Source organism: Periplaneta americana, chromosome 3, assembly GCF_040183065.1.
Source record: "Periplaneta americana isolate PAMFEO1 chromosome 3, P.americana_PAMFEO1_priV1, whole genome shotgun sequence".
Lineage (NCBI taxonomy): Eukaryota > Metazoa > Arthropoda > Insecta > Blattodea > Blattidae > Periplaneta > Periplaneta americana.
In genome coordinates, this window is record NC_091119.1 from 25,112,436 (window position 1) to 25,140,053 (window position 27,618).

Below are 27,618 nucleotides of genomic sequence, written 5' to 3' on the forward strand. Positions count from 1 at the left end.
AATAGTTATGTTTTTAATATAATTGTTCTTTGAATTCCGCTTATACCTTCAAAGTCTTACTTGGACGAAAAGAAGGATAAAACGACAAAATTCCCTTACAGTGAACAACAATCATCTCCCCGTTCGCTATAAAATATTCTACGTAGAGTTCCATCGCCTTTTTCTCCGGAAGAAAATCACTCGTTGTTGTTATTATATTATTAATAAAAACAAATAAGTGTGTCGCGATATATTGGGCGTTCAGTAAAGTGTATCGTCAATCAAAAAAGGCTGGGAACCGCCCTACCACAAGACATCTTTATATTCTTCATCTTATACAGTTTCAGTTGCTAGAAATTGGAACTTGCTTCCGAGTGATGTAAGGGGTTGTTGGACAATAACTTCATTTAGGTCAAAATTACATAAATTCTTACTTAACAGATTAATTGCTGATTAATATTTGTTACTTATAATGAAACTAACATCTGTCCATTCTTATTATTATCATTAATTTCTCTAAATATATTTACAAAACCTCTAATGGCAATTACATTAATATTCTCATTATAGAAATATATTTTAGATATATATTTTTTTCTCCCTGTAACATAGTCCTAGTAAACTTATATTAAATCAATTTTCATCATTTTACTAGTTAACTCAAATCTTAAATTAATTATAATTGATTGAATTAAATTAGCCCATAAATTAAGTTACTACTTTACCTTATAGGTTTATCTAAATTTAAACAAATATGTAGTCTACTAGTCTTTAAAACTTTAAAACTTAACTGAAGAATATAGCTGGAGAACCTTTTAAGTGTAATGTAAATATTTGTAATTTAAATATGTATTGTATTGATTAAGGCTGGTTGAGTGGAAGAGAAGGCCTTATAGCCTTAACTCTGCCAGCGAAAATAAAACATTATTATTATTATTAATATTATTATTATTATTATTATTATTATTATTATTATTACTCCATGGAATTCCACTGGGGCTATAACGTCACTTTTTTGCAGTCGGTAGATGGCAGCATAGTGAAACTTGATACAAGTTGTTGTCTTGAAAGTGCATTAGGTTGATCAATCTGTTATAAATGTCATAAGGGTCAATAGTATCCTAATGGATATCTTCGCGTTTGAGAAACCGGACATTAATCACGAGAGCAGGAGCATTCTGAATAGCGCCGTCTTCGTAATCGACGCTGACTATAGTCCTTACTAAAAGCTATTAGAATAGAGACGAAAAGACTCATTTCCTGTAAGAGAAATCAGTGATAGACAATATTGTTTTAAGGAGGATGAATGAAGATCGGAAGAAACTTTATTTTTGTTTTACAACAAATAAGTACATTAGAAGCAGTTTCCTGTCTGCAAGCAGTTGATGACGTCGGACACAGTGAGTTGCAGGCCGTCCAGTATCACGTTGATCTGCGCGAGGAGACCGTCTACGATCTGCTGTCCCACTACGGGCTTGAGCTGCTCGATGATCACGTGGGCTCCCTCGCTTACAATCTCGCTTACCATTGCTGTTATACGACTGCCTCCCATTAGACCCCCGATGTCTATCTGTAATCACAAAAGATAAAAGGTTGGAAGATAACGTAACTTTCGTGGTAGAGCGTGCTTGATTACGGGAGAAAATGTCGACGAATTTTCGCATCTATAGAACTTAGTGGTCTGTGGCTGCACGAGAACATCATTTCCTTATTTTTTTTTTGACAAAGTAAAGCTATCGGTTTGGAAGTAAATCCCGAAAAGACAAAGTATATGATTATGTCTCGTGACCAGAATATTGTACGAAATGGAAATATAAAAATTGGAGATTTATCCTTCAAAGAGGTGGAAGAATTCAAATATCTTGGAGCAACAGTAACAAATAAGTTATAAATGACACTCGGGAGGAAATTAAACGCAGAACAAATATGGGAAATGCGTGTTATTATTCGGTTGAGAAGCTCTTATCATCCAGTCTGCTGTCCAAAAATCTGAAAGTTAGAATTTATAAAACAGTTATATTACCGGTTCTTCTGTATGGTTGTGAAACTTGGACTCTCACTCTGAGAGAGGAACATAGGTTAAGGGTGTTTGAGAATAAGGTGCTTAGGAAAATATTTGGGGCTAAGCGGGATGAAGTTACAGGAGAATGGAGAAAGTTACACAACACAGAACTGCACGCATTGTATTCTTCACCGTATTCTTCACCTAACATAATTAGGAACTTAAAATCCAGACGTTTGAGATGGTCAGGGCATGTAGCACGTATGGGCGAATCCAGAAATGCGTATAGAGTGTTAGTTGGGAGACCGGAGGGAAAAAGACCTTTAGGGAGGCCGAGACGTAGATGGGAGGATAATATTAAAATGGATTAGAGGGAGGTGGGGTATGATGATAGAGACTGGATTAATCTTGCACAGGATAGGGACCGATGGCGGGCTTATGTAAGGGCGGCAATGAACCTTCGGGTTCCTTAAAAGCCATTTGTAAGTAAGTAAGTATTAGAAATCTATGCTCTTGACTTGAGAAGCTATGAATATCCGACTCTGCCAGCAAACAGCGTGCTTCCAGCCACCACGCGCGGCCGCACATTCGCGGATGAACGTTTATTTGAAGGTTCTTCATAACACGGTTGTTAACATACTTCTCCCAATGTGACAAGAAATAAACCAATTAAAATTGGAAATGATAATGATTCAGATTTCTTAAGTTTTCGAATATAGCATATATTATGAGTTTATGTCACATATCCCAATAGAATAGCTCAGTTGCAATGGGAAATAAAAATCTGTAAGTGTTCTTCGTTGTGTAATGAGAATTTGTAAAAAAGATGGGAGCTCCAAAAACCTACCTTCACGTCGTGTTCCTTGCAACAAATCTCTTAAAACATGCCTGGAATCAAAACCCAGTTTCCTAGATGAAGTACCGTAATCTGAGTATAAAAGAATTTATCTACAAAGGGTTGTACATATTAGAGGAAGTAGCCATCAGTGGACCAGCTAACGATTTCTTATTTTATCTAACAATGGCAGTGCCTTAAAATTTCGTTCATAGACTTTGACAATTACATTACTAATAAGGAATGATATAATGAAGTTTCAAGGCTACAGTCCACACCTGTGGAGTAACGGTCAGCGCGTCTGGCCGCGAAACCAGGTGGCCCGGGTTCGAATCCCGGTCGGGGCAATTTGCCTGGTTGAGGTTTTTTCCGGGGTTTTCCCTCAACCCAATACGAGTAAATGCTGGGTAACTTTCGGTGCTGGACCCCGGACTCATTTCACCGGCATTATCACCTTCATTTCATTCAGACGCTAAATAACCTAGATGTTGATACAGCGTCGTAAAATAACCCAATAAAATAAATAAATTCAAGGCTACATCCTATTTATGTCTGTTTAAGATTAGCTCATTTAAAATTCGGCTATTGGTTCAATGAAGGCGACAGGGTTCTATAAATAGACTACCATGTTCCCATGAATGGATCAATAGAAAAATTAAAATAATATATCTCAAAATAATGTCAACAAATGACAAATGATAACAATGCAGAAACATAGATTCGATTAATGGATGTTGAAGTTACTTTTAATCCAATTGCAATCATATTTTGAAACTGAAAATCATGAAAAACACAGTCCTTGTCATTTCAATGTTTTAAAGAATTAGCCTATTTCAAATTAGCTAATACTATAGTTAAAAATGTTAGCACACAACTTTAAATTACATGACAGCAACATAATGATGTGATTGTGCATATGAAATTTTATTTTACTTATTTATTTTTAGTATTATTATTTTTTATTTTCTATATTTCTCTTATATTAATATTGCATTATATAATTCCTGTAACTGTAATTTTAATTCTATTTCCCATTTTATTTTATTTTATATTCTCTTATCGGCCTATTAATATTATATCTGAACTGCGACCGAACACGAGCGCTGCTCATTCGGTCTCAAATTTTGTTAATACTACTGTATCTCCTGTTTTATATTGTTTGTGTTATGTTATTTCTGTTTCTCTTGTTTGTTTGTAATTATATTCTTTATTCTATATATTTAAATTTAAATAAAAAAAATTATTTTCTCGAGTCTGAGATTATTCTTATACTGTAGATAAAAGACTCTTCCTTTTCAAGACATACACACATGCCACACAAAGTATTTCTTTTGACTCCGCCTAACATTTACACAAGCTTCATGTACCCATTTCCTGCAAGACATACACTGAATCATATTTTCTTCGATGGTTTCTTCATACATGAAACAAAACCAGGAGTCTTGATTTTGATTGCTTCCTGAAGGGAATTGGTTTCCATGAATGATCCATTTTAAAACACAGTCCATTCATGGAAACTCAGCTGGTCCATCCATAGCGACTTCGCCATTTTATAATCACACTTCAAGAGCGCTGAAGAGGTTATACAAAATCTATGAATATACAACTAAAAAGGAGCAGACAGAACACTGCTTCCAGCTATATACGCCATTTCATAACTTAATGTCATTAAGCCAATGTACTCTGTACTTAAAGTTACTTTAAAATTATAGTAAAAATAACAAAAACGTATATAAGCTTCTTGTTCAGCCCACGTGTTTGCTGCCGCAACCAAATAGAACTCAGGAGTGACATGCACGAGGGGGAAGCCTTGAGGTGACGTTTCACGCATACGCAGTCAATATGACCAAGAATATGGCAACGGTTCATCGATGGCTACTCTCCCCTATATTGTAACATGACGCGGTATTACGAAACAAAATCTTAGGCTGTGTAGGCTATGATGACTCCCATAATTTTTAGCACATTAATTCTTAGTAATGCTTTCAAATAGAATAGAAACAATATCTTACGTCTGCGGCATCAAGTGAAAGGTCCAGGCTCAAGGTTTTCAAGTACAAATACTGAGTCTCTTCTCTCACTCCTATGGTGAGCGCCCCGGATATTGTCAGTCCGTGCAGGGTTATTCTGTAATCATATAACATTACTAAACATATTTTATGCTCGACAACCCGAAATGTAGTAACTATACACCTGGTAGCAGCCCTTTATTTGACCTCATTAAAGTACAACTATCCATTAAAGTTCAGGTGTTCCACCAATCAGAAAACACCATTGTAGCAATATGAAAGCGCAAGTATCGATTATTCTCGGATATGCTATCTAAAGACAACTAGCGAAACGTCACGGAGGCTGGAAATCCAATACTGTCGCAGAAGGTTATGTTCTGTTACTATAATAATTAGCGTTAATTGTAAATAATATTCAAATAAATTCAATTTGTCATCTCGTTTTTCAATGTCTAAATCAATTTCAAGGTTATATCAAGATTAATCTGTATTTTACTCTCTAGATTATATCAAGGTCAATGACATTTGTTGCTCGGAGAAAATCAATACTTTCGCGTCTGCGCACATCTCACAATTTACGAAATATTGCACAAGATCAGTTCTGCTCCCAAGTCAGATAAGAATAACATGAATACTTATGAATAATTTCAAATTAGAAATATGGTCGAGCATAAAAAGTCGTATGAAACTTGTCTATAATGGTAATTAAGACGCTCGTATGAAAATTATGAAACTCGCTTGCGCTCGTTTCATAAACATACTCGCGACTTAATTACTACCATTATAGGCTCGTTGCATAATGTACTAAAAATTTACGACATCGAGTAGCCTGCAATGGTAACACATTTCATATTGAAACTACAACAAAACTGATACATTATTATTTCAATAAAAAAGTTTGCATAAAATATCATAAAAATACAGTGTATAACAGTGTTGTTTGTAAGTGTAAGTGTGGATTGTGGAAGTCGTAGTGGTAGTGGTAGCGGTAGTAGATTGAAATTTGTCGTAATAGTAGTGATGGTGGTGGAAGTCGGTAGTTGATCAGTAGAAGTCATAGTGGTGGTAATCGTGGTAATGGATTTTGTGGTGGTAATGCTAGTCATGGTGGTAGCGGTACCGTGGTTGATCATAGAAACTATAGAATAGCAGTATAACAGCAATTTCCGTAGCCTATTAACTATAAAATAGATGGAGCCGACACTGATTGTATTATCTTATCATATGACACGTGATGATGGATTATATGAACTATTACTATGATTTCTTCTTTGATATTAATACTTCGTTGCCCATATGACTGGTTATATTAAAACGTAAAATTACGTCGAGCATAAGCGTTTCATATTAGAAAATAATAAATAAAATCTATTTAGAAGTTTTGGGAATTGTGAAAGGTGCATTCCGATCTTCAATTAATATCACAACATCATTTCTTCGATTTTTTGGAATATTTTCTAAATGTACAGTATAGCCTAAGGGTTTCATTTTTCGCCCGTCACCATGTTCTTCATAGTGATAAGATGATGCATGCAAGAGCATAGAAATGTGGGCCCTCAAAATTAGAACGGCCCGAGACAGTGTCGTTTCTGAATTTGATGTTCCTCGGCACAGATGTACTCTAGTCAAAAGATGTTACATTTTAGTATCGGTACTTACTTGATAGCGCCATCGGCCTCAGCTGGGATGGCGTCTATGAGAACTGCACTGAGGTTGTAGTGGTCGACTGCTGCGTTAATTTCCGGGAACGTAAAGTTGAAATTCGCTCCTAATTGTAGCACGTTTATATTAAAACTGTTCACTGTGAATTCGTTGAGTTTCGTGGAATGCACTCCCTCCAAGTTGGCAAAGTCGAGCCTAAACGTGAAAAAAGAAACATATTAGACACTTTTTTAATAATATATGTATATATGTATGTTTTACCGTGCATAGACAATATATTGATAGTAAAACAACTAATAGTGAAAAGGTGAGAGACTTGCGTAGAAACTCATATGGCGTTCATCGATTTTGATAAAGCTTTCGATTGAGTTAATAGGAAAAAATTCTGGCAAATATTAATGAGTGAAGGTTATCCTTCACACGTTATAAATGTACGTAATAATGAAAAATAAATACAATCATTGATACAGGGTTTAAACGAACAGAAATATTAAAAACTAATTCAGACCTGAGACAAGGGTGTGTGTGTGTATATATATATAGACGATATTTTAATAAATAAATAAATCATTAGTAATACCATGAATTTAAGGGGAGGCAGAAGTGAAATTTTCGAACAAAACTGAAGAAAAAAATGAAAATTTGTGTTTTTTTTTTTTCCATTTTTATTATCTTTATTTTGATATTCCGATGTTAGTTTTTGATTTTGTGCCCTTAAAAGTATGAAATTAAAACCAAGATAACTGTATTACTATATTATACCCATAATAAACTAATACTTATCATTATTTATATACCTTCTCTGAACATATAAATAAAAAGAAATATTAAAAATTTCTTACAATATGGTGCATGGAGCATTTTATATCAAACGATATAAAGTTTTATAAAATTATTAATATTTACGGAACTATTGTACTTAGAAAGTTGAAACTTGGTATGTCCATTACTAATAACATACTTAATATCCATGGTCAATTTCAAACAAATCGGATAAACTTTCTAATTAAAAATATTTAGGTTGTGATGTAGGCTAAGTTTATAAAGATATAGATAAAAAATTAATAAATTTCAGGCAAATTGTGGAACAGTTCAGAGAACTTTCAGAAACAAAATAAGAGACACGAAAATAAAGTTCTACAGGTTAATGGCGATACCTATACTGCTTTATTGTTGCGAAACCTGGGTTCCAACAAAGGAACAAATAAATAGGATTCAGATAGTAGAAATGAGATTCCTTAGACAAGTAGAAGGTTGTAACCGAATGGATAACATTAAAAATAAACAAATAAGAAGCGATCTAAATGTAGAACCTCTATATAATAAGATAATAGATATAGACAACTGATCATATGAACAGAATGATTGATGAGAGATACTCAGTAATAGTAAAACATTACAAAGCAAGAGGACACCGATATGTTGAACGTCTTAGAAAACATTGGGGTCCACACCTGTGGAGTAACGGCTAGCGCGTCTGGTCCCTCAACCCTCAACCCCATATGAGCAAATGCTGGGTAATTTTCGGTGCTGGACCTCGGACTCATTTCACCGGCATTATCACCGTCATCTCATTCAGACGCTAAATAACCTAAAATGTTGATAAAGGGTCGTAAAATAACCTCCTAAAAAATCATTGGGCTGAAATATTGTGAAGCCGTAACGGGCGATATGTCTACACCTTGAAGTGATGATGATGATGATGATACGTAGGATGTTTTACATTTAATAAAGCTTCCAACTGAAAAGATTTTTCATCATCGAAATTCAACGCGGACAAAAGTGCCCGAAGACGTTTTTCTGTAGCTCTCTATCAGTGACAGGGTTTTGTTACTGCCGTAAATCTACGACTCACAACCTACTTATTTCCCAGAGGAAACCATGCTAAAAATTTGATCGATCTTGTCCGAGTTTGAACCCATGAACTTGGGTCGAATGGCAACTGAAAAACCATCGAGGACGATTTGCACTGAAAATGTATTTTAAAAATTAAGATCCTGTATATACTGATATATGAAAAAACAAATATTGAAATATACTGTATATGCAAATACTCATAAAATTTACTAACCTATACAATAATAATTGAAGTAAATATTACGTTAATAAATACAATGCTGTTGTAGTAAAAATAATGTATATTAATTAGATATAACAGTTGATAACAGGACATTTTATGATTAAAATTAAAAGCAAAAATGTTTCTATAAACATATGGTCGCAGCCGCTTTGTTATTGAGATTTGACAGCATAGCGTGATATTGAAAACTGCGAAATGTTAGTGGATGAATAAGCATTCCTTTAGTCAGTCAGCAGGTGTGTGTTGTGCGGTAGATACGTAAACAGCCATTTAGACAGGAGAATTGCAGATTGTGCAGAAGTAGACTAAAAAACAACGTAATTACGGAAGCAGAAATTCTGAGCCAATTTATATATTGGCCTTCTGAGAAGAAAGACGCAACTGAAAAGTTTGCTGTGCTCTGTTACAACACGCTGGACCAAATATAGTAGAACGTCATTGTAGCTGCTGAAACGACATTTGTGGTAAGTCTGACGTCTTTCAGTGAGTCAGGTATTCTTGAAGTAACAGTACACAGTTTAGATCTGAGTAATAGAGATTAATTCGAATATTTCTTATAAAACCTGTCTTTTTACCACACGAAATTAAGTTACATAATTGCAATAATGCTAAATCCAAAATACAAGAATTTGCCTTGATTCCTTACCTCTTCGTATTTTCTTAAGCAAGTAGTTTCAGTGCAGAATTTTGCAGGGAATATGATAAACTGCTCGTTTGGAATCAAACTGGAATTTACCTGCCTTAACTTTAGTAGTAAAATGACCGTTTGGAGTCTAACTGCATTAGTTTCTTTTTATTTTCCGACAAATCAGATTTTTGGGTAAAGTGTAGTTTGATTATAGGTGACTCAATTCATCTATGGTGTTATTGCGTCATCGGGACAATTGCGAAGCCATACCTACAGGAATAAATTTACCGCGGCTCAGTCTCTATATAATTACCCAGATACTTAAATCATTGTAAAATAAATTACTGTAAGGGTAAAAATTATCGTTGATTAAACGCTCGTGACATTTAGCTAGAACGGGCTCAATTATTGTAATGTATTCAATCGCGCTTGTTTGTGGAAGGATGACGCTGCCAGAAGTCATCTGATGTACGGGACAGACTTGGAATTATGAAAACATGCCAGTCTTGTCATGTTTTTATCAAGGGGAAGGGGAAAATCTAGCGATACATCCACCTGAGAGAATTTTTACGCCGGTCGCCAGCTAGGCTTATTTCCATGCCACATAATGCCCATGGCTTGTCAGTATATTTTTATTAATAATCTTCCTCGTATGTAATTGTGAAAACTTTGTAACTAATTCAACAGTTCATAGCATAAATACGCGTTAAAAATGACTTTCTTCGAATAGAAGGTCCATCAGTACCAAAAATTGTGTAGCCTCCTGAGTCCTGAGAGTATGGACTTCATATATGATTATGATAAAATGTATGTGGAGAGATCCGAATTATAGTATAATATACTTGCATTTGTGCCTAACTGTAATCTGCAGAATTTTTTAATCTTTTTTCGTCATGTCGGTGACTTTTTGTTTGAAGTGTATAATTATATCGAACTTTAAGAATAAAACAACAAACGTCTCAGGACTCAGGAGGGTAGAAGTGCATGCCAATGGGAAAACAAGATGTTGGGCACCCAAGAAAAATATGGGAATGTGAAGTCGTAACAGAACTAAGCCTAAATCGTGACATAATGATGATGATGATGATGATGATGATGATGATGATGACCACGACGACGACGACTTTATTTTGCGAGGTAAGTCAGAAGGTCGCCATTGGATTACCTAACATTAGTTTTATGGAGAAATCCTCCGAAAAATATCCAACTAGGTAATCAGTCCAGACAGAGTTCGACAGCATCCTCCAAGTAGGCTACGAGTCCAGCTCGCTACTCCCAAGTTATGTCCGTGGCTTTGCCCAAACTTATATTCCCACAATCTGTGTAATATATAATTTTAGAGCGCTGTCAGTTTCTTGCAACCTCATAGCCATGTCAAACCATCCTTCTAAGTACAGGGACATCACTTTATTTTTACTAACATTTTTAACATTAACCTGGCTATACTCGGAAACACTGTTACCCCCCTTCCATTACAGGAGTTTGGAATTGCTAGTGCAATATGTAAACAAATCATTTTACTAGCTATAGGAGGAGAGAAAAGTAGTGTATCCATTTATGTTACAGGGAAATATAGTATTACGATTTTCAGTTTGGTCATTACTTTACAGTATTTTATCAAAAAACAGTAGAATAGTAACAATCTTTTTCACAAACTCAATTCTTCAGGCGGTTATATGCATTATGTAATGTCTACTTTATTCAGCATATTACTAACCTAATTTATTCCTGAGAATTTTGTGAGCACTTCCGTAAGAAACCCCAATTTCTACAGCTAACTTCTTGACCGACTTATTAGGACCTCGCTGCATCCTTTCTCTAGCATCTTCTACAGCATCTTCTGTCACCTTTGTTGGCCATCTTACACTTTTCTTCCTTTCTCTACACTCTGTTGCTCTAAATTTATCTACCAGATTAATGACATTTCTACGAAAATATTGCGTAATGATATAATCAGGAAATTGTGAGGGGGAAAAAAAAAAGAAAAACTGTTGTTCACATTCGGTTATATTGTAATTCCAGTTTCCATCATCATCCTTCATACTTACAAACAGTAAAACAAAACTCTTGTTTAAATAATGCTGTTAAGTACCGTACCATATTATAGGGTACCGTACTTTCGGTAACTCTAATCTTCACTTGTGCTCAGTCCACACAGATAAATTCAGTTATGCTACACACCATACCTGTGTGAAAATAAACTTCAATAATATAAGCTCTTTCTTCTATAGAAAACGCAACATATTTCTGAAACACATTGTACTCTGTACTGTTTATTTTACTGCTAGCAACAGCTGCCGTAAGTTTGATGTGACTGACGTTAGCAAGGACATTAGTAAAAGGGGTGGAGTCAAGTACATTTAGAAACGCAGGTACAATAAAAATTGAAGTAAAAATAAAATGATATCCCTGTATTTTTTCATCATATCTCCCTCTTACTTTTTTGAGCGTGCACCCCCTCCTTCATCGTCTTTCTTCTCCCATTCTAAGCACATGTCGATGACACCCTAATCTTTCAAGCTCCAAAGCCTCCATTATGTCGACACTGCCTCCCATTCTATCCTCAGTGTCCACATTTCTTATCCTGCCAGTTCTTGCAACTCAGGAAAATCGATGCCATACATTTATGTCCATTTCTGTCAATTTACCAGATATTCATTTTGAAGTCTACCGCACCAAATCATTATAAGTGGTGCTACTTGCTAAGAAGTATTGTAAACTTTTATTTTGCTTTTGTCATTATTTTATTAACTTCATCGTATATCTTCTTTATCTTGTTGCACGTCTTGCCTTTCTTATTCCTCTGTCAGTATTTATTTTTACCTGGATATTTAACAACGCTTTATCAACTGCGAGGTTTTTTTAGCATCGATTGAATTGGTGATAGCGAGGTGGTATTTGGCGAGATGAGGCCGAGAATTCGCCATAGATTACCTGACATTTACCTTACGCTTGGGGAAGATCTAGGAAAAAACCCAACCAGGTAATCAGTCCAAGCGGGGATCGAACCCACGCCCGAGCGCAATTCCGGATTGGCAGACAAGCGCCTTAGTCAACTGAGCTATGCTGGTGGCTACGAGATTAATCAGCATCGATTGAATTGTAGCTACCGAGGTGGTATTTGGCGAGTTGAGGCAGAGAATTCGTTATAGATTACCTGACATTCACCTTAAAGTTGTGGAAAACCTTGAGAAAACCCCAACCAGGTAATCAGCCCAAGCGGGAATTGAACCCACGCCTGAGCGCAATTCCGGATCGGCAGACAAGCGCCTCAGCCGACGCCAGTGGCTCTGTGTTAGTATTAGCTGTAATACGTGAATATCGGCATAATACAGGGCGATTCATCAGGAAAGGATCATACGTTGAGGGGTGTTAGTCCTGCTGATTTTAAACGAAAAACATATAAACGTATGTCTGATGCTCAACGAATTTCGATAAAACCAATAGGAACCATGAGGAACGTGAACAATGCACGTGATAATAAATTAAGGGCTCGTTAACTGCATGTTGTGTTTCATTGTCCATTTCTCTTTAAATAATAGGTTAAAAAATGCTACCGTCAACCTGGATATACGTTATTGCTCGTGTAGCCAGATGCTGTGTTGCTAATTTGAGCTGGTTCTAACACTTTTTAATGTGATCCGCTATGGAAATGTTAAACTGCCTAATGCCCTATCACCTGATTAATGAACCTAGTAGATATACAGGCTCTCAGGTATTAGTTTTTATTTCCAAGTTGAACGGAACACATAATATTTTGTAACAGTGTTGTATCCGTAATGTCAAAGTGTATGCATTAGAACAGGTATGCTCATTCTCTGACTCCCGATTACGTTCTGTAATCACAACCTTCCAATGTAGAGCGTGCTGTTCCTCGTTCGAAGCTCGACGGATGGCTGCAGAAGGCAGTTCAAGTACTTAGTAACGTACGAACAGTGCGGGACAATGACATAGTCAAAACCTTCTGTAAGCAAACGATCATTCCGTACAGTGTGGGAGGAAGACTATTTTTGTTGTGCGTTCGGTGAAAATGGAAAGTGATTGCTATATTGTAAGGTACTGTCAGGAATACTACTGAGCAACATAAAACTACATTATAGGCTCTGATACCTGGAACATGCCGAAGTGACAGAGAAACTGTTTTCTGTAATATAGCCTATTTTCAAATACCAACGTTATTATTATTATTATTATTATTATTATTATTATTATTATTAGACCTATTATTATTACTATTATTATTGTTATTGTGGTGATTTTATTCCAGCAGAAATAGATATTTTTTATAAAATAATTTTTCAAGGATGCAACGTGCACTACAGCTTCAAGAATTGAAAGCACTTCATGAAAGGCCAAACATTGAAGAGGGTCGAACAATTCAGACTCTATGTTTTGGAGCAAGTTAGCGTCTTTAGTATGTTGGGAATTAGCTAAGGCACTAAAACCCTTCACGGATGGTGAACTTGTAAAGAGATGTATGGTGCCTGAACAAAATATAGTTAACTATGTCTCTGTACTGCAACAGTTCAAATGTGAATTCGCAGAACATAGATTTAGTGATTTTAGACGTATGGAGAGTGATATTAGTATTTTTGTTAATCTTTTCATAAATTTAGTACAATCCGTGAGAGTGCAGTTCCAGGACGAGTTAATTGATTTACTAAGTAATGTAGAATTCAGAACTAAATGTAGAGAATATGACTTGACAAGCATAGAATTATTTAAAAAATGAACAAAACTAAATATTACAAGATGAGCTTATTCGTTGCCGCTATGTTAGCTACCTTCGCTTCGACATATGTGTGCGAACAATTATTATTTTCGAGTATGAAGGTTGCTAAATCCAAACATAGGTCCCGATTAACAGATGAGCATCTTTAGCGCATTGCAGTAAATTCGTTGGAAATAGATTCTCGATTACTTGCAGAAAAGAATGCAGTTGTTGAATAGACCGCAAAGTAGACTATATGGTGGAATATGAAAATGATGTTATCTATGGTATAATAAATAATGTAATAACTGAATATTGCAGTGTATACTCTTTCCTTTTTCAAATTCAGCTTATTATCCATATTAGTAAGAGTACGAGAGCGATGCCACAGGCGGTGCTGCAATGTAGTTGCGGAGCCCAGTCCGTACGCTATGTGTGTTATGCAGTGCAGCATCATCCGTGTAATCGGGGCTTTTACAATTTTGAGCATACCTGCATTAGAAGGATATTCTAGATAATATTAAAAAATGATTGATTTTAAAACTAAATAGTGATTTATTTTATTAAATCTTTTATTTTTGGAATAATTCCAGCATGAATTTTGTTTGCTCTATCCTTGATATTTCGTGATATAGTAGTCGGATGTGGAAAAATAGAGTCTGCATACACCTTACCGTTATTAGCTCCAACGTTAAACATTTCCTTGCGTTTAAGTATCTCTATGGAAAAAAAAATATGTAAAGTGAACATGTAAATTTGGTTTATTTTTATTAAATACTGTGACTGAGATAGATTATGTCTGCTTTCGAAAACATTTGGGACATATCACAAAATACCTGTTCTTTTTATGTAATCACATATTTATTAAACTGTATTAAAATTTTCATTACTGATATAATGAATTTGACAAGAAAGATGTTGAAAAACATTATTGGTCATATGAAGAATTATTTTCATTTAACGAATTGTGTTATTTAAGGAAAATGTTCAAATACTACGCGACCAAGGCGGGACCCGTCGTGGCAGAATGAGGAACTCCGTGCTCGCTGCGTGTGTTTACTGCTGGAGTGTCGTCACATCCAAAGCCTAGCGTTTCAATCTGGTCGCAATGCCGCGTGTAGGAAGACGTGTGTTTCGTAGCCAAGCGCGGAGCATTATTTATAATGCCATAAAGTTTTGTGATGAAGAAAAGACAACTGGTTTATTCCTACCTCTGTCGAAGACAACAGGGTGTGCTGCAGCTATATAAGGAAACAATTAGTAGATTAGAAAGGAAGGTAAAGAATGTGAGGACAAGAGTGTAGAAATATCGACACCAAACAAAGTTAGACGACCTCCTGAAAATAAGGTTGAATTAGACGACATGGACAAATGTACCATAAGAAGAGAAGTTCATAAATATAATGGTCTCTACAAAGAGCTTCCAACATTAGGAAAGTCGCATAAATTTTGTAAGAGAGAGATAGATTTTAAAGGATGCAAGGAAGATTTACGAAAACTCATACTATCCATGGGGTTTGCATTAAAAAAAGTGTAAAGATAAAAGGAAATATCTAATAGAACGCACTGATATAGTAGCCTGTTATTTACCTGGACGAAACATGGTTCCATACCCATTACACTGTCCACAAATGTTGGCAAGACGTAAACCTGTCAGGAGTTTATACAAATAGCAGTGCAGGTCAACGAGTTATAGTAGCCCATTGATGGTTTTATACCGGGTGCTTTCCTCATATATGTATGATGTCCGGAGTCCGGCTACTTTAAAATGGTAAGGTAAGAAATGTGTATGAAATGAAATATTGTGTAACATACAGTGGGCTACCTACTTTAGTTTACGCTACTTTCAATTCATGTTCCCTCCTTTACGAACACCGAAGTTGTGGTGTGTTTTCTGAATAGATTCCTATGTGTTAAGCATATGGTAAAATAAAACTAAACAATAAAGTTAGCTATATATTTATACGAATATATAACATATAAAGCGTGCTAATAATAATGAAACAAGAGCGCGCGTCCACACCTGTGGAGTAACGGTCAGCGCGTCTGGCTGCGAAACCACGTGGCCCGGGTTCGATTCCCGGTCGGGGCAAGTTACTTGGTTGAGGTTTTTTCCGGGGTTTTCCCTCAACCCAATATGAGCAAATGCTTGGTAACTTTCGGTGCTGGACCCCGGACTCATTTCACCGGCATTATCACCTTCATCTCATTCAGACGCTAAATAACCTAAGCTGTTGATAAAGCGTCGTAAAATAACCTACTAAAATAAAATAAATAAAACAAGAGCGCAGTTCAGCATGTGCTTCATTTTACAGCTGATGCGGACTTTACAACACGGCCTGTGTCGTGAAGCGAATCGCAGCGCCACCAAACAAAACGGTTCCCGCCTTGGTCGCGTAGTACTTCATGCTTTCAATGCTATCTGAAATAATAGGGATATCTTATGCGAAGTTTTACCGTCAGATGGCAGGAGCGCTCCATGCGGCGCAACATGTTGCAGGGCTATGTTTTGTCATATGGTACAGTTGATTACGTTTTCCCGCTTTTTGGTTTTCTGTGCGTATTAAAATTATATTTACAATTATTTTGTATAACCTAGTATAATTTAATATAATTCAATATTTTCTTACCTCATAATTTAATTTAATTTACAGTAAATAATAACGTAAACCTGTATAATATTGAGCGATTCACCGAGATGGGTGGGGAAATCTGCAGTAAGCAGAATATAAATACGAGTAAATTGAATATTCACAAACCTAAACGAGAACTTTGAGAACAATATGCACGAATAAAAAATTGGAAATATGTCGAAAGTGTTATTGCCCTCTTTAATCATTAGTATTAGGAACCGTACGCTAAAATCAGGATATGCAGCCACCAATGTGTTCTTTTTATAGGGAAGAGACTATCGAGATTGAATTCCTTGTATTTTTTCTGTAGTTGCAGAAAGATCAAATGCAATTTTTAATAGGATGATATAATAATATGATCGCAGTAATATCACGATTAGTCGTGCGTTTTGTAGGTTAAGGACATGCAGTTTTGAATACTGTGTGGGATGATTTTGAAAATTTGAAGTTAAAACATGATTTTAATAATTAGGGTACAGTACATTAAAAACATTATTCACGAAATGGGTTCCACTACGGATCGTCCTGGATAATAAACATCCCAGTTTATCGAGAGTTTACTGCAGGCGTAAACTTCGGAGACTCCTACAACTACTGCATATAATCTAAGCTAACACAGCTCGCTGTCGAGGTTGCATAGGTTTTTATTAATTTTTCTTTTTCCTCTTCCAAAATGAAACTATAGTCAACAATTCCTTACTTGAAGTAGTTACTTTTATTTAATAGCTAGTACTTTCGAGGCGCAATTTAATTACTTATATTTTTTAAGATTTAAAGCATATATTCAGAATATTTCGGGATCTGATTGAAGACAAAAAGCTTTCCCTGGTGTTTACATAATAGGAACATAACAAAATTTTGCCATTTTTAGTTGTTTTTTAAGAATATTTAATATACTAATACACTACGTATATCCTCAATTTATATACCGAAAAACAAATGCACACGCAAAGCGCATCCCTCATAGTACACGTGCGCTATCTGTTGGTGCTAGTCCAGGATATCCCTATTGCAAAATTGTAATCCTTCTTAGACAGGTTGTTTTCAGTATCAGGTATTAAAAGGTTATGTAATAGTAGCGTAACAACCTCGAGCGCTTACGACCCACCAAGTAAAAGCTTCAACCGATCGGTTATAAATACTCGACTGCATGCGCCCGAGCGAATCATTATCCTGCTGTATTCTTCACAACCGAAGACAGACTTGTGAGCTCCGGTTGGTTGGTTTCATGAGAATGCAAGAATACAAAGGTACCTATATTTTATACACTATCTACCAAAAAGTAATTGGGCACCCAGGATTTTACGTGCTAGATGCCATGTTTCTGCGGCTACTATGCAGTGGTATGCAGGTTAGGTTATTTTTTATTTTACGACGCTTTATCAACATATTTGGTTATTTAGCGTCTGAATGAGATGAAGGTGATAATGCCGGTGAAATGAGTCCGGGGTCCAGCACCGAAAGTTACCCAGCATTTGCTCATATTGGGTTGAGGAAAAACCCCGGAAAAAACCTCACCCAAGTAACTTGCCCCGACCGGGAATCGAACCCGGGCCACCTGGTTTCGCGGCCAGACGCGCTGACCGTTACTCCACAGGTGTGGACTGCAGTGGTATGCAGACAATAATGTTCACCGGTTGGACTGGCCTGCACAGACTCCTGATTTCAATCACATTGACCACCTTTGAGACGAATTGGACCGGCGATTGAGGTTTCGGGAAATGCGGCCAACTGAGAGCCATATTGTAGGAGGAATGGCGACGCATTCCAGTGGATATCCTACACAAACTAGTGGAGAACATGCCTGACAGGGTGGCTGCTGCTATAGCAACAAGAGGTGGTACCACGAGGTTCTAAAGGGGCAAAAACAGAGCCCAATTACTTTTTGGTAGATAGTGTACAAAGATTTCTTATGGCAGTGTTATATTCCTACGTCCTATCCCAGAAAAAAACATACTGTATATATTTTATTATTACATTTCATGATCGTGAACGAATTGCGGTTGAGCCCTGCTAAGCCAGAGCAAGTGCATCACAAGACGCTCAAGTATGAGGGGAAGACTTACTGCGCTAGGTCGAATATTGACATAGCATCCAAGTGGATGTTTTCCTCGATGTCCAAAGGATCGAGCGGTGGGATTCCAAGTGCTTCAGAACCATTTACGATCAAATTATGTATCATTCCCAGTGCTTGATCTTCATAAGCTCGAGATTCTGAAACCCAAAAGCATTAAAAACCTTTAAATAAAAGCAGAAAATTGATAAATCACACTTCATTATCATCTCTATTAACATAATTTCTTCGGTAGCTCAGTGCTAAATGGAACTTAGCGCTCTACAAAATCTGGTTCAATTTTCGGAGTTGTTAACCGTGATACTTGTAGTGTGCAAGATTGTATACTGAGAGTCCCCCACTATTACATATTTCATTCCACCCCTATTTGACCTATAGGCTACCTTTCCTCTCTTTTCATAACGTTTAAGGAACAAAGTACTCAGAATGATAATTAAAAAAACGTTTAAGGGAAATAAATTCCCTGAATAGCTATTTTAATCATAAAAATCTGATGAACCTTTCTGAACTAAGACGAAAATACATTAGATCCACTGGAAAAACTTCTGCATTGGCAACATTGGTTACAGCTTACAAGCAAACGTTCTGATGGGGGCAGATAAAAAAATTTAAATTTTTTTCTTCCACCATGTTAATAATGTCAAAAGAAGTGCTTATACAAATTTTGGCCACTCGACCGCAATTACGAAGCCGTCCAGAACGTGATTTTCCTTGGGGCCGTTTATAGAAAAAAACACAGTTTCATGGAAATATTAATTGAAACAGATACAGAAGTTGTTGCGCTATTTGTCAACATATCCCCTACTTACATTGAGACATTTTTCATACCATGGGATCAATTTTTGTGTCGTAGAAGTCAGCCGCCTCAGTCCGGAACCAGCGTTTGACTGCGTCTCTGTCGATCCCATGATATGAGAAATGTCTCAATTCCTTTGGAAAATATGTTGAAAAATAGCTCAACAAGCTGTGTCCGTTCTAATACATTTTTTCAATGAAATTGTGTTTTTTCTTTCTGTTGACGGCCCCTGGCGAATTAATTTTTTACGGCCCTCGTAATTGCGGTCGAGTGGCCAAAATTTGTATAAGCACTTCTTTTGACATTATTAATATAGTGGAAGAAAAAATTTTCACTTTTTTATCTGCCCCCATCAGAACGTTTGCTTGTTAGCCTTTTAATTTTTTATTTAATACATTTCCATCTAATGGTCATATCTGAGTAGTCTGTACATGTGTCCAACATGTGTGAGTATTACCAATCTGTTTTTGTATGTTTATTTCTATCGGAAGTGGTAACTAATCCGGCATTTGTCGAAAAAACCAGTAAAACTACCATAAGATTTACCGACCCCGAAATTCGAACTCGAGACCCCCTGAATGCGAGTCTAGTGTTTTACTAATGAGTCACTTGGCTCGATGAGAGACCGTTATTGCTTAAAAGAGACGAAATAATTCAGGCCTAAAGGCAGTGTTCAGTTGTTTTTCCTTTACTTTGGAAGTATACATTCGAGGTTATGACTAGAAATTCAGAGCAAATTGTTGCTGAGTAAAATTTCTTAAATATTAAAAGCAATGTTTACGCTACTACTTACGCCGTTCTTGTGCCGTATTGACATGGGCAGCTTCTGAGTTTTGACTCTGACCAAAAATTAATGTCACAAGGACGAAGATCGCAATGCTTGGTAAGGACTTCATGGTGGAGCTAGAATACAGATATAAGTAACAGAATTAGTAGAATTAATATCAGAGAATGTATAGTGTCTGGTTTGAGGCAGTAAGGTAGAATGCGAGTGATTTAAATTTATCAAATATTTCGTAGCTCTTTTAAAATTTCAGCAAGATAGACGTAGTCTCTCAGATTATAATGATCTAGTAACATTTAAAATAATAATAATAATAATAATAATAATAATAATAATAATAATACTTACTGACTTTTAAGGAACACGAAGGTTCATTGCCGCCCTCACATAAGCCCGCCATTGATCCCTATCCTGAGCAAGATTAATCCAGTCTCTACCATCATATCCCACCTCCCTCAAATCCATTTTAATATTATCTTCCCACCTACGTCTCGGCCTCCCCAAAAGTCTTTTTCCCTCCGGCCTCCCAGCTAACACTCTATATGCATTTCTGGATTCGCCCTTACGTGCTACATGTCCTGCCCATCTCAAACGTCTGGATTTTATGTTCCTAATTATGTCAGGTGAAGAATATAATGCGTGCAGTTCTGCGTTGTGTAACTTTCTCCATTCTCCTGTAACTTCATCCCGCTTAGCCCCAAATAATTTCCTAAGCACCTTATTCTCAAACACCCTTAACCTATGTTTCTCTCTCAGAGTGAGAGTCCAAGTTTCACAAGCATACAGAACAACCAGTAATATAACTGTTTTATACATTCTAACTTTCAGATTTTTTGACAGAAGACTGGATGATAAAAGCTTCTCAACTAAATAATAACACGCATTTCCCATATTTATTTATTCTGCATTTAATTTCCTCCCGAGTATCATTTACATTTGTTACTGTTGCTCCAAGATATTTGAATTTTTCCACCTCTTCGAAAGATAAATCTCCAATTTTTATAGTTCCATTTCGTACAATATTCTGGTCACGAGACATAATCATATACTTAGTCTTTTCGGGATTTACTTCCAACCCTATCGCTTTACTTGCTTCAACTAGAATAATAATAATAATAATAATAATAATAATAATAATAATAATAATAATAATAATAATGTCCACACCTGTGGAGTAACGTGCAGCCCGTCTGGCCGCGAAATCAGGTGGCCCGGTTTCGATTCCCGGTCGGGACAAGTTACCTGGTTGACGTTTTTCCGGGGTTTTCCCTCAACCCAATATGAGCAAATGCTGGGTAACTTTCGGTGTTGGACCCCGGACTCATTTCACCGGCATTATCACCTTCATCTCATTCAGACGCTAACTAACCTAAGATGTTGATAAAACGTAGTAAAATAACCTACTAAAATAATAATGACGATGATAATAATAATAATAATAATAATAATAATAATAATAATAATAATAATATGCTCTTGTAATATAGATCACAATATTTAAAAATTATCACCTGCCTCATTTGGCGATTAAACTAATACTACATGTTCACAAGTAACAAAATAAATAATTAATCGAAAACTGCAAATAAAAAAAAACTAAATACTCTCTCCGCATTTTGGCAGAATGATGTAATACTTCTACCTTGAACTTTGAGGTTTGGAAATAAGTGGACAGAAAATATTTTTATCTGAAGCCTGCATCAAGGACAGGATTCTTTTACATGCACTGAATCTACGATACGGGACCACCAGATTTACTTCTCTTCGGAATAAAGTGGTAGTAGTAGTAATGGTAGTAGTAGTTTTATTTTTCCTGGCAGAGTTAAGGCCATAATGCCTTCTCTTCCACTCAACCAGGTTTCAATTCAACCAATGCTAATGATTTTCATAGAACTTAAAAGTCCATTGCTCTCTTCGAATTTGGAACCCCTGTACCTCGGATCCAATGATAACCATGGTAACCAATAAATCACCGAGGAAAGGAAATATAATTCTCCAATTACTTACCTGGAATCGAAAACAGTATTGCTGGAATTGTGGATAAAAATAATGTCATTCGAATCGCGTAGACAAGAAGATAAATAAAATTTAAATTTTAAGTATTAAATGATTTGACAGAAATCACTAATATTATTTCTATTGGAAAGATCTTAGTTTGATGAAATTCTATTCGTAATTAGGGTAAAGTAGCATAAATCGCACCGCTTCTTAAATCGCACCACTGCTAGTTTAAAACAAGTTACTGTAGTAGTGTAGCATCTAGTGGTATTGTTACAATCTACCATATGAACTTCCACCGTGTCACTTGATTTCAGCCACTTCTTTGTGTCAGCAGCGTGGTGATAGTGTATCTAATATAATCCCTCAGGTGGATGTATATTTAGCTAACATTTTGTAACTAAATAACGAATTTGTATGCAAAGGAATCCATAATCTTAAGATGTTATTCGTTTAAAGAGGTATTAAAGAATATTTAACTTGGTAGGATTTTCGAACATGTGGTGATTATAGGCTAGAATGAAGGAAATAATAACTTATGGCGTAGTTTCTCAATTCGCACCACTTTGTAGGTGCCTAATTCGCACCGGTGCGATATGAGCAACTGTAGCAATTCTAACCGTACAAAAGAAGGCCCCAAAAGTTTTAACTGAACTAGGAATGCATCAGGTGGGTGCAATGTCAAGTGGTGAAAAGGGCGTTAATACAACAAGTGTGTGTTGTACAAGCGCACCAGGTATTTTGTACCACCTGTGATAATTTTTAAACGTCAAACAGTGCACCCTTCATTATCAGCTGGTGCTCCTCCAGGATCGTTATTTGTTTGCTCTGATTCAGGTTACATCAATAGTGTACTATTTGTCGAATAGCTCAAACATTTTATTTGCCACTCAAATCTGCCATAGAAAAAAGTGCTGCTTCTGTAAGTCAACCTATACGACCCATTCCAAAAATTTAGAAGCTAGATTATCTCGGGAAAATGGTATGCTCCTGTTTCAGCTTCCTCGTCATAATACTCTTTAGATGTTTCTATCTTTAAATCATTTCAGACAGCTATATCATGAAGCAGATCTTAGGTGGCTTCGAGATATTCGTGGAGAAAAGGTGACGCAGTTTACAGTCTGAACTGCCTGGTGAAGCACATGGCAAATGTATAACAATAAAAAAAAACTCATTCAGAAAGTTTAAATGTTACATAATTAACGCTCTATTTTTCAATTTCATTTGAAGATGCGTTACTCTCTTTCATTAATTTCAATAAACTTGTAATTTGCATTTATTACATTATTCATTCAAATACTGTTCAATATGTTCAATATTAAAAACTTTCCTTCATCCTGTTCCCTGCAGTTAAAGAGGTGAGATTTAAGAAACCGCAGGTGCTATTTAGGAAACTAGTTGCCTAAATGGCACCAGTGACAAGTGTTTCGAAAATGCCATTTTAATTAAAAAATATTAAATCAAATTCAAGGATTCTTTTTTGCATCAAAGCTAAATGTTCTGGGAATGTATGTCTGTAAAGGAATGCAGAAAATAAAAACTGTATTGCTCAATAAAAATTATAAATGCTAAAGTGGTGCGATATAGGCAACCTTACCCTATTGTTATTCTTAGTTTAATTACTCAAAACTTATATTAACCCTTTCTAACCCAAATTAAGTTTACAACCAATCCATGTTGAAACAAATAGCTGTATTAGGACCAATTCAGTGACCAAGTTACGGGAGTGGCAACATTTGAAACAAAACTATATTGATGAAAATGTATTGAAATAGAAGTTATCCAGCAAAATTTACCTTCATATGTAACACACAAGTATATAAATGCTATAAAGTTAATTATTGCCATATAGTATCTATAGGTAAGAAAGGGTTAAGGAAAGAGAAAATATTTGGCTTACAAATATATATGTATGTACTACATTTGCACTTGTCTGTGACAATAGAAAGCGATATACATATATATTAAAGACTATAAACATTTTGAAAGTGTATTGCACCTGCTAAAACCTTTCCTCTGTCCCGAGGAATACGTAGACGTGCAGTGTAATAATTAGGGCAAGGCATTTAATGACCTATAAATTGGTAAAAAATGCAAAATAAAAAATGCATTTATGACCTAAAAATACAAAAAAAAATGACCTAAAAAAAACAAAAAAAAAATGACCAATAAAAAGTAAAGCATTGCCAATGAAAATACCTTTAATTACGTTAAGTACTCACTTCATTATTGAACTACATAAAATTAAAAAAAAATACATGTTACAGTACCTTTTATTGCAGAAAATTCATTTCAAGTGCACTTTTACAACAATTTTGAATTGCAGTTAACAATCAAAACTTGGCGGAGATTTTCAAACAAAAATGATTGTCTATTGTCTGCTAGTACCGACTTATAAATGGAAAAGCTTCTCTCTACTTCAACGGAAACAATTGGAACAAACTGAAAGCAAGCAATATCTCCTGGATTTAACTCACAGTCAGGAAAAGAAAAATTTTCACCAGACAAAGCTCTGCCAATTGAACACAATGTTGTGTACCCCCTGTTCTTGCTTAGACAATTTTTCATTTTCATTGACACTGCATCACCCACTTTACCACATGCACGGCTCAAATCATTCACCACTTTATCCACTATTTGTAGCTGTTCCACTAATGTCACTTGGGATTTTTCCAGTGCAGTTATGACATCAGGAAGGAATCCAAAATTAGTATTTATGTAAGAAAGTTTACCAGCAATTTCTTTATTAGCTAACAGTTCTTGCGCCTTTTTTATTGACACTGACTCACCATTATCAAAAGAATCAACCACTTTCTTCACAACATCGAAATTCTTGCAATAATAACTGCAAGCTTGGAGCCATGTTCCCCATCTAGTCAAAACAGGTGAAAATGGCAATTGGATTTCTGGAGCTTCTGTTTTGAATGCTGAAATTCGAGAGGGGGCTTTCAAGAATACTTTCTTCACGCATCCAATTAATTTATCCACTTCAGGAAAATTTGCACGTACTTCTTCTGCGACCCGGTGTAATGCATGTGCTAAACACGTCACATGTACCATTTTTGGGTACAGTGCACTTAAAGAAGCAGCTGCTTTCATCATGTAGGGTGCTGCATCTGTTATAAAAAGCAAGACACTGGAATTTCGAATCCCATCAGGCCAAAGTATTCTCAATGCATAGTCAAATACTAAGCTGATCGTTGAGTAGTTGACTTTGTCTAGCTGCTCACAATGTAGTAGAAATTGTTCTCCAGGGCTGTGTGCTTCTAAAACTCCAACAATAACATTAGCTACATAACGGCCCATAGAGTCTGTTGTCTCGTCAATGGATACTAATACATTTCTTTCTCCAATCATTTCTCTTATTTTTTTCAAAGTTTTATCATAGCACCGAGCTATGTATGTTCTTCTCAATGTTCTGGGATCTGGAATTAATTTTCCGGTCTCCTCTCCTAAGAAAGTTCGCAGCTTAGGATGATTCAGTTTGTGAAGTGGAATATCAGCCGATAGAAAAGCTTCACATAGTTTCTCACAAAATGGCGAAAACGTTGAACACGTATTGCTGTAAGTTTACACTGGATTTATTTTCAAGTCTCTGCAGGCCACGTTTATGTTTCTCCCGTGACATGTGTTGTTCTATCGTAAACTTTTTTTCAGCAGCTACTCTTACATCGCAGCTCTTGCAGAATAAAATACGACCGTCCGTTGAAAAAATATTTTCTCCATATTTTGAAACAAATGCCTTTAATTTAACACTAGCAGTTTCCTTTACTTTAGGCATTTTGCTCTTGACTTGTTCACACAGACGACTAGAAACAACTGACCACCTCAATTAACAGCATAACAATGCCAGTTTACCTGGAGAAAGGAATCTCTGTGGGAGTGTGGGTAAATTCCTAGAAGTGGGCAAGTTCATTATGCCTTGAAAAATAGGGGTACAAGCTAGCATACGCTCTAAGAATTTGAATAAAATTCCTAGAAGTGGGCAAGTTCATTATGCACATACCTTGAAAAATAGGGGTAGAAGCTAGCAAACATCTACTTAATTCCAAGAAATTGTACTGACAAGGAAAATACTGAATTATAATAAAAATCTCAAATCAAATACAAATAATGTCACAGACTTCCTGAAAAGTGTAAAAAATGCTCAAAATGACCTAAAAATTGCTAAAAAATGACATATCCGTAAAAAACTTAACAAAATGCAAAAAAATGCCCTAACGAATTGCTTTTATTTAACCCAGTTTTTAATGTCATACATTTCCATATATGCTAGCAATGTTTAAACCTTCATAAGAAAAAGATGCAAAATCATTAATTGCCTTGCCCTAGTAATAATAAATATAGCCTCTCGGCACCACTAGAGTTAAGCGTTGTTGAAAATTTTATCTCAAGAAATGTATTTTCATTAGATTGAGTAGATACATTACAAAATGAACTAAAATTACTTGAAAGAATATTACATCAGAACAGTACACGGTGAGCTAATACTTACCGCAAGATTACAATCGATGTGGTTTCTTGAAGACTCGATAGTCTATGAAAATATGTGAACGATGTACAATACTTTTGTGTTAAACTGAAGTATTTCTAGAAGTTAAGGAGTGGGAAGGCAATCAAGCTAGGTGACCTATTATCAGAATTAAATACTGTATCACTATGACAATGAGAAATGATTTGTAATATACTTTTTAAGAGCCCATATCCAAGGTTATCTTATTTATATCGGTTTTTTTCAAGCGTACTGAGATTAGGCCAATTCAAAGTTTGCGTGTTGTTATTCTTGATTATCTGACGAGATTGTTAATTTATTTGCTTGAATCACATGTTGAAAATATTTCCTCAAATAGAATTTATTTCGAGCTCAATAAAACGTATGATAGGTTGAAAAATCTATTACAATAGGCCACAAAATCCTGATTAATGAAGACTTATAATAGACTCACTTACTTACTTACTTACTTACTTACTTACTTACTTACTGGCTTTTAAGGAACCCGGAGGTTCATTGCCGCCCTCACATAAGCCCGTCATTGGTCCATATCCTGAGCAAGATTAATCCATTCTCTATCATCATATCCCACCACCCTCAAATCCATTTTAATATCATCTTCCCATCTACGTCTCGGCCTCCCTAAAGATCTTTTTCCCTCCGGCCTCCCAACTAACACTCTATATGCATTTCTGGATTCGCCCATACGTGCTACATGCCCTGCCCATCTCAAACGTCTGGATTTAATATTCTTAATAATTATGTCAGGTGAAGAATACAATGCGTGCACTTCGCGTTGTGTCACTTTCTCCATTCTACTGTAACTTCATCCCTCTTAGTCCCAAACATTTTCTTAAGAACCTTATTCTCATATACACTTAATCTCTGTTCCTCTCTCAAACTGAGAGTGCAAGTTTCACAACCATACAGAACAA

General features: G+C 35.8%; 1 protein-coding gene across 1 annotated transcript; it reads right to left on the minus strand.

Moving 5' to 3' along the window:
* Positions 1 to 1,286: 1,286 nt before the first annotated feature.
* On the minus strand, positions 1,287 to 26,846 carry LOC138695862 (uncharacterized). Its single transcript, XM_069820157.1, has 6 exons — positions 26,687 to 26,846; positions 20,203 to 20,312; positions 18,606 to 18,753; positions 6,485 to 6,682; positions 4,829 to 4,943; positions 1,287 to 1,549 (listed from the first exon to the last, which is right to left on the minus strand). Exons 2-6 carry the CDS (start codon positions 20,303 to 20,305, stop codon positions 1,334 to 1,336), a joined length of 780 nt encoding a protein of 259 aa, XP_069676258.1. The 5' UTR covers positions 20,306 to 20,312; positions 26,687 to 26,846; the 3' UTR covers positions 1,287 to 1,333.
* Between the last annotated feature and the right edge of the window lie 772 nt (positions 26,847 to 27,618).